Source organism: Dryobates pubescens, chromosome 4 (assembly GCF_014839835.1).
Source record: "Dryobates pubescens isolate bDryPub1 chromosome 4, bDryPub1.pri, whole genome shotgun sequence".
NCBI lineage: Eukaryota > Metazoa > Chordata > Aves > Piciformes > Picidae > Dryobates > Dryobates pubescens.
The window spans coordinates 10,408,868-10,426,180 of NC_071615.1; the positions used below are offsets into that span (position 1 = coordinate 10,408,868).

At 44.7% G+C, this 17,313-nt stretch overlaps 1 protein-coding gene across 3 annotated transcripts in view; it reads right to left on the minus strand.

The window, feature by feature from the left end:
* Positions 1–17,313, minus strand: part of CREBBP (CREB binding protein) — a 102,940-nt gene that overhangs the window by 49,869 nt on the left and 35,758 nt on the right. For all 3 annotated transcript variants that reach the window (XM_054180475.1, XM_054180476.1, XM_054180474.1), the window contains 3 exons: positions 13,104–13,280; positions 1,298–1,547; positions 498–611 (listed from right to left, as the gene is read on the minus strand). In XM_054180475.1, coding sequence (XP_054036450.1) covers positions 498–611; positions 1,298–1,547; positions 13,104–13,280 — 541 coding nt within the window. The remainder of the gene's footprint in view (positions 1–497; positions 612–1,297; positions 1,548–13,103; positions 13,281–17,313) is intronic.

A 17,313-nucleotide genomic window follows, 5' to 3' on the forward strand; every position in this document is an offset into this window, starting at 1 on the left:
AAAACCCACTACGATCTGCAGAACTTCATACACTTCTCATTAAGACACACAGAACAGATCTTTTTGTGCACAAGAATCTATTTCTCTGTTTTTATGAATGCTTTTGTGTCTTCTTAATCACCAGTATGTTGATTTGTTTCTAGCAGCACGAAAAATAATGAAGTAGCCTATACCTTCCCCTAAACCCTACCTACATCCAAAACTGCACTATAACTGAAATTTGTTGACCTGTCTCGCAATAAAACACCAGACAGAAGCTGCCCCACCCTTTAAAAATGGGTGTGTGCTTGAGCTGAGATTTTCCCTTGTTGATTATTGTGCATAAAATAATATATCACATTCAATGATCAGAAAGGAGCATTCACCAGTAGATTAATCCTTATGCATTAAGCATCTATTAATGTTGCTGGGGCACTGTTGAAGTTTACCCCTAAACTGCACATCTGATTATTGTAGCAGCATCACTCCCCTGTGAGAGCAGGGAAAGAAGTACTCACGTTGTTGGTTTCTTTTGTCACTGGCGTTTTTCAAAGGAAGGCACACCGGACAGTCGTGCCGAGTACAGTTCTTCCAGTGGGAGATGATTTGTCTTGAAGATGCACAATGTGCAACTGCAACAAGGAAAAGCAATAGACTTAAGGTCACTCCTTGGTTAATTGGTTTTGAATTAACTCATCTCATTTTTTAGAGTAACTATTTTTTCCGTTTCATAAACAACACTGTGCATGGAACTGAATGCAACTACAACATTTTGGGATCTACCACTACCACTACAGAACAAAAGAAGGAAACTAGTACTTTTAAGACATAGTGGATATTGCTCTCATTATACAACACAGGTGATGAAAAAGGTGCTTTACATTGTTACTATCCTACTTCTAAAGGGCAAATACTGCCTTCCATTTTCTACACTGGCAAATGCAGAGAGATCAGAAACTGGACAAAGGTAATGAAAGGTTCTCAACCCATATAACAGGCTCTCTAGGGAGCTGGTTGAATCCCCATCCCTGGAGGTGTTTGAAACACACAGAGATGTGGTGCTGAGGGACATGGTTTAACACCAGCCTTGGCAGAGCTAGGTAATGGTTTGACTCAATGATCTCAACAATCTTTTCCAACCAAAATGATTCTGTGGTTCTATGAAAAAGGGAGCAACTGGTTAATTTAAGAACCGGTTCTGGCACTCGTTTATGCCAACTGTGGGGACCCTTCCTGACAAGAGAAACGCTGCTGACAAACAGGTGAGAAGCCCTACACAGCCCATTTGGCAAGAGCAGCCTCAGCACCACGCTCTTACCTTGGCAGGCCTTGCCAGCTTGACAGTGCGTCATGTGGTTGAGGACATTCTTCATGGTTCGGCAGTGCGGCAGCGCGCAGGCCCGCACCTCCCCGTTGGCTTGCTCCCGCCGCTGACACTTGTGGGCGTGAAGCAGCAGCACCAGCTGCTGCTGGATCAGTTTGCGCTTCTCCGGGTCTGCCGTCGGTCCAGTTGCCATCGCCTGCGTCGGTACAATCCCCACTTGCTGGACTTGGGTTTGCATCTGGGACTGAGAGAACAGAGAGCTCAGCACCGTGTCTGCAAGCCTCGGTTCTGATCTCAATCTTGTATAACAATTTGGGTGGTACAAGACTGGTCACCAAGCATGCTGGGATGCTGCTCTGAGGAGCGCAGTGCTCTCAAAAGGTTTCTAATCTAGCCTTGGAACAGCAAAAATGTAGCGAGAGGTTCCTCTGTTAAGACCTTTACAAACAACAGTTTAACTAATGTGCCATCCAAAGCCTTCTGTTTATTACATCACAACTCCAACAGGAACGAGCTCTTGCCACACTTGCAAGTGGAATTCAAGTCTGTTGGTATTATACATTTATATCATGGATATAGATTGGAGACAGTCCAATGGAGACCTATGAAGATGACTGGTGGACTTGAACACCTCTCCTATGAAGAAAGACTGAGAGACCTGGGGCTGTTTAGTCTGGAGAAGAGAAGGCTGAGAGGGGATCTTATCAATGTCTACAAATATCTGAGGGGTGGGTGTCAAGATGAAGGTGCCAGTCTCTGTTCAGGGGTGCCCAGTAACAGGACAAGGAATAATGGGTATAAAACTGGAACACAGAAAGTTCCACCTCAACATGAGGAGAAACTTCTCTGCTGTGAGACAGACAGAGCCCTGGAACACGCTCCCCAGAGAAGTTGTGCAGTCTCCTTCCCTGGAGGCTCTCAAAACTTGCCTGGGTGCATTCCTGTGTGACCTGCTCCAGGTGATCCTGCACTGGAAAGGGGATTGGACTGGATGATCTCTAGAGGTCCCTTCCAACCCCTAACAGTCTATGATTTTATCTACTTCACTCTTAGTTTCTTGTCCCTAACGAGGAGTCCAATGGGCGAAGACAGTCAAAACTAAGAATATATTGCAGTACAAGTCCTAAATCAGCCTCTCTTCTCACCAGTGCTGACATTCCACATCAGAGAAAATTCCCCAGGTGAGATGTATACAGCTTTCTCCCAGGAAGGGCCACCTCAGTCTGGATTGCATTACGTTATCAAGTTGTATTAGCTTGCAAACCCTGCTGTTCTATTTCTGTTCTTTATGGACACAATTCTGCACCAGTGTCTGAGCCCTGCCTAACAGAGCCTTTGTACCCACTGATATCTTCACTCTAAGGCCCAGCTCACAGCAGCGCAGAAGAGAAACGGCCTCCTTAACCTCTCATTCCTTCAGCACAGATTCAGCTTTCCTACCACCCTTACACCTTTGAAGGGTAACAAATGTAGGAACCCAATTTTCAAAACTAAACCTATCTACAGCCTGCAACAACTCTGCTAGCAGGAAATACTTGTCTGCAAAAGTGCTTAAGTCCCTGTGATTTGCAGCCTGAATTCAGCTCATGGACAAACATGAAACTGTCCCAAGAATCACTCTGATTATGTGCTGTAAAAACAGGGTACAGCAGAATAGCTCACCAACTTCCCAGCTACCTAAGGAAAATCAGCCATTAAAAACATTTATACATGGAATATAGGAAGAACAGGATTATAGTGGGGAGATAACAGAGGAAATAGTTCACTGCTGTCTGAAGAACTGCTGGTCAAAGTCTGCTTAATACATTTAAGGACAATCACAAGTGACAGAACACATCATTTGTAGCCTGCTCTACTTTTCAGCTTCAGAAGGATTCCCCAGACAATTCCACATCTTACAAACCAGAGCACATAACAGCAAACCCCTTCATTTTCTTAGGTCAACAGAAGGATCCCTGGCACAAGTTCCCCACTACTTTGTCCTCAGCTTTGCCACCAACACATCAGTTCGCTTTTCTTCTGGAGAATGAAACTCACAAGATCAAGCAGAAAACTGCTACTTGATGGAGGACATGGGGAATCTGCCACGGATAATGATTAAACAAAGAGGGAACTGTTGCACCTGTTTGTCTTGAGCTTGCAAGAGCAAGAAAAAGAGGGTGAAAGAAACCCAGCTAAAATCAAGTCCTCCATTTCTTCTGTGAACAAATCCCTAGGAGCAGACAGGTTTTGCCAAAATGATTCTTGGGTCACAAATAGGAAACGATTAGTTCAGCTAATCTGCAGAAAAATACAGGGACTGTGACAAAGAAAATCTTGTTGGAAGTGACGTGTTCATCCCAGTCAACGAATCGTTTCCCAAGCTGAAGTTCTCCTGTTGTTACTAACCTACCAGTTAACAGATATGACTGCAGCTGTATCAGCACAGATGCCCTGACCCAAAAGGATTTCTGGAAGATTAAGTAACATAAAAGCAGGATTGTGGAGTATCAGCAGTCAGAAGAAGAAGCAGTCTTGGTTCAGATGACAGTATCTGCATGTAGGCACACACAAAAAAAAGAGAACTCAGAATTTCTATTTCCTAAGCTCCACAGAGTTGTGTTGGTCACTCTTGCAACCTTATAAAGTCCTAAGCTTGCAAAAGTAACAAACGATTTTTCCACCTTACTTTCAGGACCGTTCACTGAGGAATCTGACCTCTTCCCTGTTAGTTTGTGCATTAAGAACAGTGGCCTGCAGGACCAGTTGAGCACTGGAGATACACTGGTGCATCACAGGCACATCAAAGGTGTGTAAATCCCTCATCAGCCACAGAAATCATTCCGCTCCAGAAGGAGCGGGAGGCTTCCTGCTGCTTCACCTGAATGACTAACGATTTTCTTGATGAAGTAGGAAATTCAGACACTTCTGCTCCCACAATTAAAATAAATGCTTCAATGGACAGATATACAATAGAAAAGAGTTTTGCTTCTCTTGTTACCTTGCTGAGCTCCATCACAAACAGAACAGATAGACCAGGGGTTGGAAGTCTGCTACAACCTCCAACAGAGAGAGCAGCTCATTAACCAATTTTCTAGAAGCAGCTTAATACAAAACTTCTGTGGTGTAATGCAGCTACTACTACCATTTTAAAATATGGAAACTGGAGAAGAAAAGGCTCCAGGCAGACCTTCCAGTGTCCTTTCAGCATTTAAAGGGGGCAATCAGAAAGCTGGAGACAGGATAAGGGGTGATGGGCTTCAACTAAAAGAGGAAGATTCAGACTACAGAGAAGGAAGACAATTTTTACACTGAGGATGGTGAGACCCTGTCTGAGGTTACCCAGAGAGGTGGTAGATGCCCCATCCCTGGCACCTTTACAGGTCAGGCTGTTTGGGGCTCTGAGCAATCTAGTCTAGTTGCAGATGTCCCTGCTAACTGCAGAGGGGGTGGACTAGATGCACTTTAAAGGTCCTTTCCAACCCAACCCAGCCTGTCATACTATGATTTTATATTTGTACAGGAAGTCAGCTCTGCTCTGTCCCTCTCTCAAAGAGTGAAATCCTCCTGTGCTTCTGGGCAGCACAGGTGCACAAGTATCTCCTCTCCATGGACTTGGTGGTTTTACTTTACTGAGATGACCAGTAATCCTGTGTTTTGATGTATTCATATTCAAAAGCACTCACCATCATCCGTCAAGAGCAAACACTGTGTACCTCTTATCAAAGCAGGCACCACTTTCAACAGCACAGGTAATCTTGCCAGAGGTCAAACAGCCCAAGAGAGAACCCAGTCTCAGTCTAGCCTCCACACAACACTTTTTATGTTTTCAAAACACATTTCCTCTTTTGTAATTCCTTTTTATTTCCATGTTCTTTCCCTCTCTCTTATAACAGAAGGCTATTTTCTGAAATGGCTGTATTAGGACAAAACCTGCACTTACAAAATGCCTTTTGCTTCTTGATGACAGATAAGTAATCAAGAGAGAACCTTAGTGAGATAATTAAGAGTCCACTGCCACAAAGGATTAGCATTTTGATATAGCTGTGTGTTTTATAGACTTTCCCTTACTAGAGGGCAGGTAGCACTTTAGATTCAGAGTTTCTCAGTCGGTTGGTATCAAGAACTAGAAGGATGGTGTTTACTAGTGACAGGGGATTTTGAACACGTCATCCACACATGTACTTACATCACAGGCACGTCCATCTACCCATTAACACTTGCAGAGAGCTAGGCTGCTCCCCACCTTCCCTTCAATCCCCAATCTCTTCAGCTCCCCTTGAGTCACAGGCTGAAAGTGTATCTTGAGGGTCCCTTTCAGGAAGTGGGCATGAAGTGAATATAGGCATGAACTGTATATCTCAAACTGATTAGCAGCACTTCTATCTGAATCAAGTATTCACAGTGTGATCAACTCCAATCATCTATCCCACACATTTACATTAAGATTGGAACAAGTCCCTCCTGCAAACAGGAACTGCAGGAACCCTTCGTCAAGCATTGAGCCAGCTGTGAACAACCCAGGAACCGCTGTTCCACCACATAACTGTATTGAGTGCTCAAGTGTCAGCTACACGTTGGTGTCAAGGAAGGAGGCATCTCTCAGTGCAGTCACTTAACGAACTGAGGCTTTCTCCTGTAATTCCACAGCTTCACTGGGAAAGCAACACAGAACTAGTTTGCTCTCCTTGCAATTCACTCTGGTATTCTGCATGTGGATGGTGGTTTCTCTGGTTCTACCAGTTACTGTAAAGAGGCATGATCTGAACAGCCTGGTCCTACCCATACAGGAAGAATCCTTCTGACCCCTGGAATCTGAAAGTCATGGTAGTCATGACTTCAGTCTCAGTAGCACCAACCTGAGAGCTTGCAATGCAGCTACAAATGAGAGGAAGGGGAAGGTAACACTTGCAGCTCCCACAATTCAAAGCTAACATGATACATGGTCTTAACATGAAGAGCATGTTCAGAGCCCAAGATCTATTTTCAAAGCTTTGGCATTGTCATGGCTACAGGCAGAGTCTTCAAATCAAGAGAAGTGTTTTCATCTTCCAGTTTCCACCTACCACAATGGAGTTTAACTTCTCCCCTCTGAAGCGGGTACTGGGAGTGGGCCTCACCAGCCAATGGCAACCACAAAAAGAGATAAGGCTCCTATGGTCACTCCATAGAAGGAGCTTGAATAATTTGCCCTAGACAGTATCCTCAATGCCCTTGGATTTTAATCACCAAACCAATCTTCCTCTAACACCAGTCTCATTATCATGCAGTTGACTCTGCTGGGAATCAAGGCTGGATCACCACCTTTCTTAGGGATACACTCTTGGAGTTTTACTTTCATGTCCTGCTAAGCTTTCTTAGGAGAAGGACCAGTAAATGACAAGAAATACTTAATGAAGTGTTTCAAAGCAACAAAAAGGAACAAAGCTGGATAGAGGAATCTACAGACAGGAGATTCCATTTCACACACAGGAAATTACCTGAACGTGAGAGTGGTGAAGCCCTGGAATGGGTTGTCCAGGGAGGTGGTTGAGGCCTCATCCCTGGAGGTGTTTAAGACCAGGCTGGATGAGGCTCTGGCCAGCCTGATCTAGTGTGGGGTGTCCCTGCCCATGGCAGGGGGGTTGGAACTAGATGATCCTTATGGTCCCTCCCAACCCTGACTGATACTATGATTCTATGAAAATTAAGAGAGCTTTATGCACAATTTCCTGGGTGACAACAAAGACTCAGGAATGATCAATGGTAAAAAACTTAAGAGCCAAATGAGAACTTTCCAGTGAAGGTATGGAGTACTTCACCTCAGAAGCTGGAAGAGAGTAAGAATTGGCCATGGATATTCTCCACCACATACATTCCTGTCCAGGGGATGGGAAAGTGGAATATGAGCCAAAGCCTTTTGTTAGCCTGGAACCATTATTTATGGATGATGCAAAAATGGGAACATTCCACCATTTACAGCAATACATGCTCCCAGGATAAACTCCTGCACCCAGATGCAACAGAGATGCCAGAGATGCTCCCAACAACAGTTTCTCTGGCACTGGACATTATCTGTTAGGTTTGTTTCCAGGTTTTCAAGAACTTTTCCTTTAGAAAACCATGCCAAAGCAACATGGATAAAAGCTTTTCTCAGCTGTTTGCTGGACTGCTGCTCCACTTCAAATCAGGTGAGATTCTCTTCAGAAAGAGGAGTGAGCACACCTGGGAAAGAAACTTTTGACTGCAGCTTGTGGCAGGCACAGGGGAAGTGAGCCCAGCAAACAGCAAGCCCACCAGAGACTGGGGAGACTACTGCTGAGAGCAGCAAGCAGGCACACAGCATGTCTCTGGGGTGACAGTCTCAGACCTTTCCCACAGTAAAAGAGAAGACTGTGCTGCAAGAGAGAAAACAAACCAAAACAAAAACCAAAATAACCATCACTGGAAGGTTGAGAAAGCAAGCTGTAAGGACACCATATAGGTTTTTCATGAAGCTTTTTTATTTCAGGTCTCCAGAATAAAACACAAATTGTCTATTTTAAACAGCCACCATTCCAATTGCTCTAACTGGACCTGGCCTCCCAGTTTAAAAGCCTTCCTCCTCTGTCTAGGCAGCCTGCAGTGAGGCACACACCTAAGACATCCTCATCCCTCTTTATTAACAAATTTTGAATAGAAAAGAAATGCAAAGGGCACAGAAAAAAGCAGAGAAACAAGGAAGAAAGCCACAGAAAACTCGAGATGCAGTTTAATAAGAAAATGGAATAAAACCACAAGAGAAGATGTGCTGCTCCAATTCTAAGTCAAGAGAACTGAGGAGAAACAATTTCCTTTGCTTCTAGGAAGCAATATTCTCTCAACTCCATCTGCTGGTTGTAAGGATAACTGTGAAAACAGGCTGGTGCCTGGAAGCCAAGCTTCACACACTGTACTCCTAACCCATGTAGAAATACCAGATTTACTGGTATGTCCACAAAGAAACCATCCATCACCACCCTGGACTACGCAGCACCACAGACACTGCTCAGCTTCAGCAAGTTCGATGGAAAAGTCTGACAGGGTACTCTCCACTGACAGCACATCCCAGCATCTGGGCACTTGCAAAAAACAAGCAGCTCCTGGCTTCCATACAGGCTGCACACTGAGCTGAGTGCCAAAGTGCAGAGCACGCCTCACTTCCACTGGCCAGAGGCTTTGCATGATCTCACCGCAGCACAGCGCTGCCAAGCCTGCATCCGACAACTTCAGTGACGCCGAGTCTCTACAGCGTGTCGCCAAACCCTCCAACAACGTTAGAAGCAACATCTTTCTTTTGCAAACAAGCCATCCACTCAAGATTTCAAGCTGCCCATTCTGAAAGGACAACTGATTGTATTCTGTAGCAGCTGCAGAAAGCAATAGCTGCTATGTTGTTTGGATCCACAAAGCAAACAAACAAAAATCAATCCGCCCGGCTAGCACTGAAAATTAATACCTTAATGCTGACCTTTTAATCATTTTAATACCATAAGGTTTGGTACTTCTTTCCTAATTAAGAGATTAAACTAAATGTGCTTCTCAGGGTCTAGCATAAGGTCATGCTTGGAACAAGGGCTGAAGATGCAATGAACTAACGTTTCTGAGAACCACTTCATCCTGGAGCCAGGGGAAGAAGAGAGCTCATCTTCTGAGCGGAGAGAGAGCCTGGATGTGGATTAAAAACCTGCACTGCTGCAGCAGAGGTTTATCCTGCTGCCCGTGGGAGGGCTTTATGCCTGGCAGTGGGAGATCTCCTGGTCAGTGTTTGGGACTGAAGTGGCATACATAATGATGCTCAGAATAATGTGGATTAAGAATCAGCCTCACCTCTCGCTTTGCTTTTGCAGGCTTACAGAGAAAGGCCAAGGACTGAAAGGGGTATTTTCAAATGATTTGCTTCTTAGGACCAAGGGCTCCTAAAGACAACAGCTACACCTTTCCAATTCTCCAGTTTAGGTATTCTTAGTGGTAATCAAGATGTTTCATGTCATGCTGGAATGCTGCCTCGGATGTGCCACATCTAACCATAACCAGAGCGTAAGCCACGTGGGTTTGTCTCTCCCACGAAACTGTACTTTTGGGGCCCTTTAAGATAAGGACAGTGTCGCAGGCTGCTTTTGCAAGATATGTGGTTCCAATTACCTCACAAAAAGCCTGTAGGAGATGGAGTCTGAACTGATCCTCCCCAGGCTCAGTTTTGACAGAGGCTAACAAAACCTTACACACTTTGCCACCTCACTCCTGCTTCCTTCAGGAAACAGGGTAGCCCACAGCTCCAGCAGACCATGCACAAGGCCAGACACACGAAATCAAACTCCCATCTCCAGGGATGGAACAAATGAAGGGACTGCGGCAAGAGAACATGATGCAATACCTCAAACACTGCACCCTGCTCTGGGGAGCTGCCATTGTCAGAAGCAACTTTTCACCAGTGCCACTTGGGTTGTATTTTAGCTGCCCAGCACAGGAGAGACATCACTTCCATGAGTTACAGGAGCACACATCTAACCCATGTGAATGGTATTTTACCTTTAGCTAGTGCCTTACACATCGAATGAGAAAGGCTTTAGTAAGCCAGATTCTACAAACCTCAACTTCAGAACCAGCAGGTTTTCCCAGTCTCTGTGCCTTTAAGCCTCTGGTTTAAATCTGGGGTAAACCAGGTCTATAGAGCTTCTCCCCACTCTACTCTGCCCTGGTGAGACCACACCTGAAATACTCTATCCAGTTTTGGGCTCCCCAGTTTAAGAGACAGGGATCTAGTGGAGGGAGTCCAGTAGAGCACTATGAAGAAGACTGGGAAACTTGAACATTTCTCCTATGAAGACAGACTGAGAGACCTGGATCTGTTTAGTCTGAAGAAGAAAAGGCTGAGAGGACATCTTACTGATGTCTATAGATGTCTGAGGGGTGAGTGTCAAGATGAAGGTGCCAAGCTCTTTTCAGTGGTGCCAGTGATAGGACAAGGAACAATGGGTATAAGCTAGAGCCCAGGAGGTTCCACATCAACAGGAAAAGAAACTTCTTTGGTATGAGGGTGCTGGAGCCCTGGACCAGGCTGCCCAGAGAGGTTGTGGAGTCTCCTTTATCTGGAGACTTTCAAAACCTGCTTGGATGCATTTCTGTGTGGCCTGCCCTTGGTGACTCCGCTCTGGCAGGGAGGTTGGACTCCCTCTCCGGAGATCCCTTCCAGCCCCTACCATTCTGTGATCGTTATTACAGAGAGGCACTGTGAAAATTAACTAATCCAAACTATACACATGCTCCAGGGATGACTGCCACAGAAAAGACCTCTTGGAAAGGACTGGCTGAATCTAACATATTAGTACAATCAACAAGGTGCACAGCTACACAGCAAGCAGCAAAACCAACCAAATGTTGACTATGTGCTCTTTCAGAGGGCACCGCTGATGTTACACATGGAATGAAGCAAAGCCCCAGTGGAAGGAACAGCTCTGGCCATACAGGTACTGTTAGCAAATAATTACACTGCTGCCAAGGAAAGGTTAACATTTAACAAGTCTGACATTTCCTTCTGAATTCTTGCCTTTGCAATACAAAAAATGTTTTGATGGAAACTTCACATTTTAAAAGATGGAAGTTCCACCTCCATGAGGGCCACAACCAGGCTCTAAGCACCACGTGAGCCATATGCAGCATTGAGACCCTTTGGCTCGACACTGGCCCAAAAGAGTTTTTACTGGCCATACTGGCCTGGGGGAGAAAAAGATACATTGGGGGACACAAAGCTTTTGACACCTAAGAAACAAAGAAATATGGTTTTGATTGTTCTCTCAGAAAACAACTGGTACCCAAGATTTTAATGAAACTGCAATTCACAGCAGTAGGGAAGCAAGTTTCCTTACCTTCCTCCCTCTCTCAGACAACAGAGGGGAAACAGGAAGTTTGGTTTTTCACTTCCTCCCTCACCACTAGACAAGCTTTGATGGTAAATGACTTTTTTCATTCCACCTGACTATCTGCCATTACATCCTATACTAATGAGTACATTAAGATTTATGTTTCCCAAAAATCTGCCATTCAAATGAGCTCAAAATTAGGCTTCAGAATGAGGTAGCCCCAGAGGTGAATCTGGCACTTTGGGCAGATTTGGAGGTTCTCTGCAGAATCAGAAGGGGAAAAAAAAGAATTTGTTTTGCAACAGATCCAAACTTAAAATATTTTCAAAACAAAATTAGCAAAGTCATGCAGAAATTTGTCTTCTATAAATATTCTGCACAAGTTCAAGTGGTACTTAAACATGGTCATAGAATCCCAGCACGGTGGGGGTTGGAATGGACCTCTGGAGGTCATCCAGTCCAATTTCCCTGCTAAAGCAGAGGCACCACAGCAGCTTGCCCAGGATCACAATGGCCAGGTGGCTTTGGAATCACTCCAGACAAGGAGACTCCACAACCTCTCCGAGCAGCCTGCTCCAGGGCTCCAGCACCTTCACACAAAAGAAGTTTCTCCTCTTCAGATGGAATCTCCTGGGTTGCAGTTTGTACCAGTTGACCCATGTCCTGTTGCTGGACATCACTGGCAAGAGTTTGGCCCCATCCTCTTGCCCTCCACCCTTTAGGTTTTGCTGAGCATTGATCAGATCCCCTCTCAGGCTACTCTTCTCCAAGCTCTACAGCCCCAGGGCTCTCAGCCTCTCCTCACAGAGATGCTCCAGGCCCCTCAGCATCTTTGTAGCCTCCACTTGACTCTCTCCTTGTCTCTCTTGAACTGGGGAGCCCAGAACTGGATCTAGGGCTCCAGATGTGGCCTTGCTAAGGCAGAAAAGAGGTGAAGGAGAAATTCCCTTATCTGCTGGCCACACTCTTAATGCATCCCACAATACCACTGGCCTCGCTTGGCCCCAGGAACACATCGCTTAACACAACATGTTCTTAATCCTAGCCACCAGCTTCTTTACATAGTCATAAGCAGCAAATGACAGCTGATATTAAACAAAGAGGGAAATGAAGAAGCACTCCTTCAAAAGGAAGAAAAAAGAGGGAGTTCATTACATCCTGTTCCCTCTCAAACACAGCCTTACTAGTGACAGGCAGGTAGCATACTCGCCGATGGAAGGACAAGCACTGCTGGTGCCAAAAAATAGCTGGTTTTCTAGTCAATTTTAAAAATAAGCAATTTGCATCTTATGGAAGGTTTTACAAGTTTCTATAGTAACTGCTGTCACGTATAAGAATATAAAATGCAACAAGCTGGAGTTGCCATGGAAACGACACAAGCAGTTTGATTAAGACGCAGCCACACGAAGACAAACAGGAATATTTCATTTTACTTCAGAAAGGAAACTCTAGTAAACAGAACACTACAAACTTGGGCAAGGTATCCTAATAAGAACTGTTCTCCCAAGTTTGTGAGCTGCAAGGCATGCATAGTATAAACTGAGAAGCATGTGGTGTATTTACCCTGTCAGCTTCAGAGGATGTGAAAGGTGCCATTTAGTTGCAGGAAGCTGATGACTTATCCAACACTTTCTAATTGATGTAGGAATTTAAAGCTACAAACAGCACCTACAGTGAAGGCATTTTGTTCTGGTTTGGAACTAAATGTACCAGACTAAATGAAAGGATGTAATGCAATTCTTATAACAAAACACTGAATGCTTAGAAAGTGAAATCACTGCATAAAACATGCACAGACTTTCTACGTGCACCGTAGAGCGGCAATAAGGAGCCATGGGGTAACTCTGACATCTAAATGCCCATAAGTAGTTCCAGAAATGCTGCAGAAGATGCATCACCCAAGAATTCATGAGGTACTCCCAGGACATAATGGCTAAGGGAAGCAGGCAGGTACAACTCACCATGTTTGGCACACTGGTGACAGGAGTACTCTTGATGTCGGCGGGAAAGGCAGACAAACTATTGGCCATGCCCGGCTTGTTCGGTAACTGAGGATTCACTCCTGTAGCTCCCATCTGCTGCCCTCCAGTTTGACTGAAAGGCTGCCCAAAGGGACTGGTGTTACCTGTCATTCCCATCTGGAAAAGAATGAGTGAAATTAGTATCATCTCCTTGATTCCAAAGGGATATTACAAAAAGAAAACATACGTCAAACATCCATCTCTGCATTCACAGAGACCGAGTCTGGGTTTGAGTTACTCAGTAGTAAAAGTTTTCATTTCCCAACGTTGATCACATTTAATTTTTTAAACAATTTGAGACATTTACATAGCTGGGTGTGTCTGCCATCCTGCAAGTCAACTTACAAAATCATTATGCAAATGCAAAGCAGTCTGTATTGACAGGAATTTCTTTTGCCAGCACTGCAAAAACTTCTGCAAACCAACCCAATCTCAACTCCTGAAACACTTAGAGCATTCTGTGCCTAAAGCATGGCTTCCTGCATACACTGGGTAGGAACAGAGAGGCATCTAGCAAATGCTTGGCTACTTATGATTTGGCTGCTTAGGGAAAACCATCAGAGCAAAAGGTCATCTAAGGGTCAAAAATGACATCCCCAAAACTCAGGTGGAAACACAATTCCCTCTGAATGAGAAAGAGAACACTGCCCATCCAAAGAGCCCCTGCACCTCAAGAACAGCCTCCTAAGAGGAGTGCTGAAATCTCTATTACATGAGCCAGTTAATGTTACACAGCATAAAAGGTCCTGGAAAGACGTTTTAGCAGGACTGTGCTTCTTTCAAACAGGACTAAGACTAGGACTCTCCTCCCCCCCATACGGAGGGGAAATAAAATGTCAAGTGGACAGATCATGCTTTTGCCCCCCATGCCCCATACTGGGAGGATTTTTAGATGACTTTATTGCCTGTCAGAATGCCTTAAATAAACCCAGCCACTGAGCAAGTCTTTATTTGAAATATTAAATCCTGTTTTCCCCTTCCTTTGACCTCTCCAGACCTTCTTTACACAACATACTGGTTTTCCCTGGTCCTGGTCTTTTCCCTTCCCCTCCCAGCAGGGATTCAGGAGAGCTATTCCCGTGGCTGGAAGAGGGATCATCAGCTTATCAGTGCAACAGCTTCATAACAAGGAGTTACTCAGTGGTTGCTTTTTCCTGCTTACAGGAATCAGGCTGAACAACCAGTTGATGAAGTTGGTTAAGAACAGTAAATGATGTTGGAGCAGAGTCCAGTAAACACAGTTTGACTGTGCCTTGTCATCTTTGTCAGTGTACTTTGTACACTTGGGTTTCAGACAGCTGACCCAGCCACACTCCAAGTAACTTTAGATTAGGAAACACTCCCCTGACCCAGCATCCTGCATCCTGACTGCTGTACACAAAAAAAAGAGCCTGTCTCCATTTCCAAAATGTTTTTATCTTTACAGAAGAATCTGACCTACAAATTATACAGACATTTAACCCAAGAAGCAGGTACTTGGCAATTTGCACGTGCTGTGTTCTCCAGTAAGCCTGGGTAACTCTAACAGCATATCAGAGCCCAAAAAATCCAATTGTTTAACAGCATAAAAAGCTGAGTAATAAAGACTGCTTCTGAAGAGAAGTGATATTGGCCACTATCACAATGCACAAACAGCAAGAACTTCATTTGCTGCATTTCTTTTTGTATGCTCAAATAAGTTAGTTTTTCTAATTATTTTTTATTAGGGCATGTATTTGGGCAGCTTTTCCCTGAAGAAGTAAGAGCAAAGGAACAGCAATAGGAACAGTAGCTGTTTGGTTAGTATTCAGCCTTCCCTTCTGTCTAAATCCCCAACTATAATCTTCACTTGTCTGCAGGAATTGGCTCTTCTAATTGGTTTTGAACTTGTGTGCAGGTTTGGTGGAGTTTAAGTCGAGTAATATATTGACTCTTCTGGCCACCAACTGCCACACTACAGCTTCCCACGAGCCCCTACAGCCATCACCACTACCATGATGGCACAGCAGTGAGCCTGAACTGGGAGAGAAACACTGCCTACACATGATCCTCTTTTCACCAGGTCTCTGGCCCTTCCTGGGCCACACCAGCCTGGTGCAGAGAGCACAAAGTCCTCCTCAGGCCCTGCAGCTCAAGGCTGGACCACACTCATCAGTGCAGAGGGAGGAGGTGGAAAAGCCTCAGTGCAGAGAGCAAAGCTGCATGCGATGGGTGTGCTGAGCCTGCGCAGAGCTCTGGGCCTCCGGCACAATCTTGAGCACAGCTGAACTGTCAAAAAGCAGAAGAGGTTTTTCTGCAGGCAGCAGAACACTAAAGCAAATCTTACACTGAATCAAAGCCCTTGCTCCTTTGTCTAGAATTCAATTTTTAGGAAAAATATTCCAAATATTTCAGTCTCAAAAGACAAAGCACAGAAATGAAATGGTCATTAAAACTCTTAACCTCCACCACATCTCAGAAGCACCACGAAACTCCACTCCTGCCAAGTACTACATGAGGGAAGGGGGATTGTTTAGTCTGGAGATGAGGAGGCTGAAGGGAGACCTTGCTGCTCTCTACAACTCCTTGAAAGGAGGTTGCAGTTAGGTGGGGGTTGGTCTCTTCTCCCTAGTATCAGGTGATAGAAGGAGAGGAAGTGGCCTGAAATTGTGCCATTAGGAAAAATATCTTTGCTGCAAGAGTGGTCAGGCATTGGAACAGGCTGCCCAGGGAGGTGGCAAAGTCACCATACCTGGAGGTGTTCAAGAAGTGTGTGGACATGGCACTTGCAGACATAGTTTAATGGCCATGGTGGTGCTGAGTTGATGGTTGGACTTCATCTTAGAGAGCTTTTCCAGCCAAAACAATTACCTGGTTTTATGATTCTGTGCTTTATTATATTTATTTCCTTTTTCAACAGATCTTGTTATTAAACACATCACAACTCAGACCAACAACAAAGTGACCTTTTGAGCCTTCCAAACAGTGTTTAACAGGATGAGGATAATTCTTCCTTTCTAGGAGGTCATTTAGTAACAGACACTTGACTGAAATGCTAAGAAGTGCTTCGCTGTTCTTTCCCATGGAGCCAGAGTATCTTCTACATGAAACCTGTTTTTCACAGCTGCTCTCTGCCACATGGTATTTCTGTGTCTGAAGCTGTGCTGCCTTAAGTGAAAGGAACCTAAGGCCAAAGAGTGACACTGGTCTACAACTTCAAACAAAAATAGCAGATAGCTTGATAACACTGTAAAACATTAGACCTTTAACCATACCCTTTAACCTACATTTAATTTTTGTCAATTACTGCCACAGAAACAATCTGCCACAGACTTTGTTGTTGTTTGAAGTCCACCTTTAAAAACAAACAAACCTGAGAAGGTGGAAGGACCTCTCTTTCTTATGTGGCAACCCCTGAAGTAAATACAGAACCAAGAATCAGGAGGGACTACACTCAAGATGAGTTTATTAAAGCTCACAGCTGTTCACTGTTTCAGGGGTCTTATAAACTGGGTTTAAACTCAGCCTCAGAGGAGTTAAATCTTATTAGCAGGACGGTGATTTCCAGAGACTGGAAGCACATAGCACAATAGAAGAACTGCTCTAATGAACTCTTGTCTATTTATAACAGTTTTCAACCAAGGCTGGGATCGACGAGGAGTTTTAGTGGCAGAACAACCTGCTGCCAAACAGCATTAAGATCAATGGTGTTTCAGAGCTGCTACCGCTAACGTGAGGAGCATCTCAGCATTTACTCCAGCAGCAAGCACAGTAAGGTCAGGACTCCAGCAAAGCAAATCACTGCCAGGTCCTCACCAGGGGGAACACAGCAAAAAGGAGAAGGAAGAAAAGGAGGAATCAGGCAGATCTCCTGCACATGAGACACTGGAATACGTCCGAGTGCATGAGGCATTAACTGGCATTTCCTGGTTAATTATCTGAACGCTGAGAAGGGGTGACCTTCTGGGGAGCCTTATCTAAACCACTGCTAATTGAAATCTCAAAGAACAGCTGGCAAATACAATCAGATGATTTGGCCTATAGGTAGTGAAGATTTTACACTGCTTATTCATTCTGCAAACTGAAACCAGCAGCTCCAAAGCAAATGAGTCGTAAAAGCTCAAACACTGCGGCTCCTGCCTCGGCCCCTGGGCTTTTTCCTGTGTGAAATGAGGGGGCTGAGGGGAGAAGG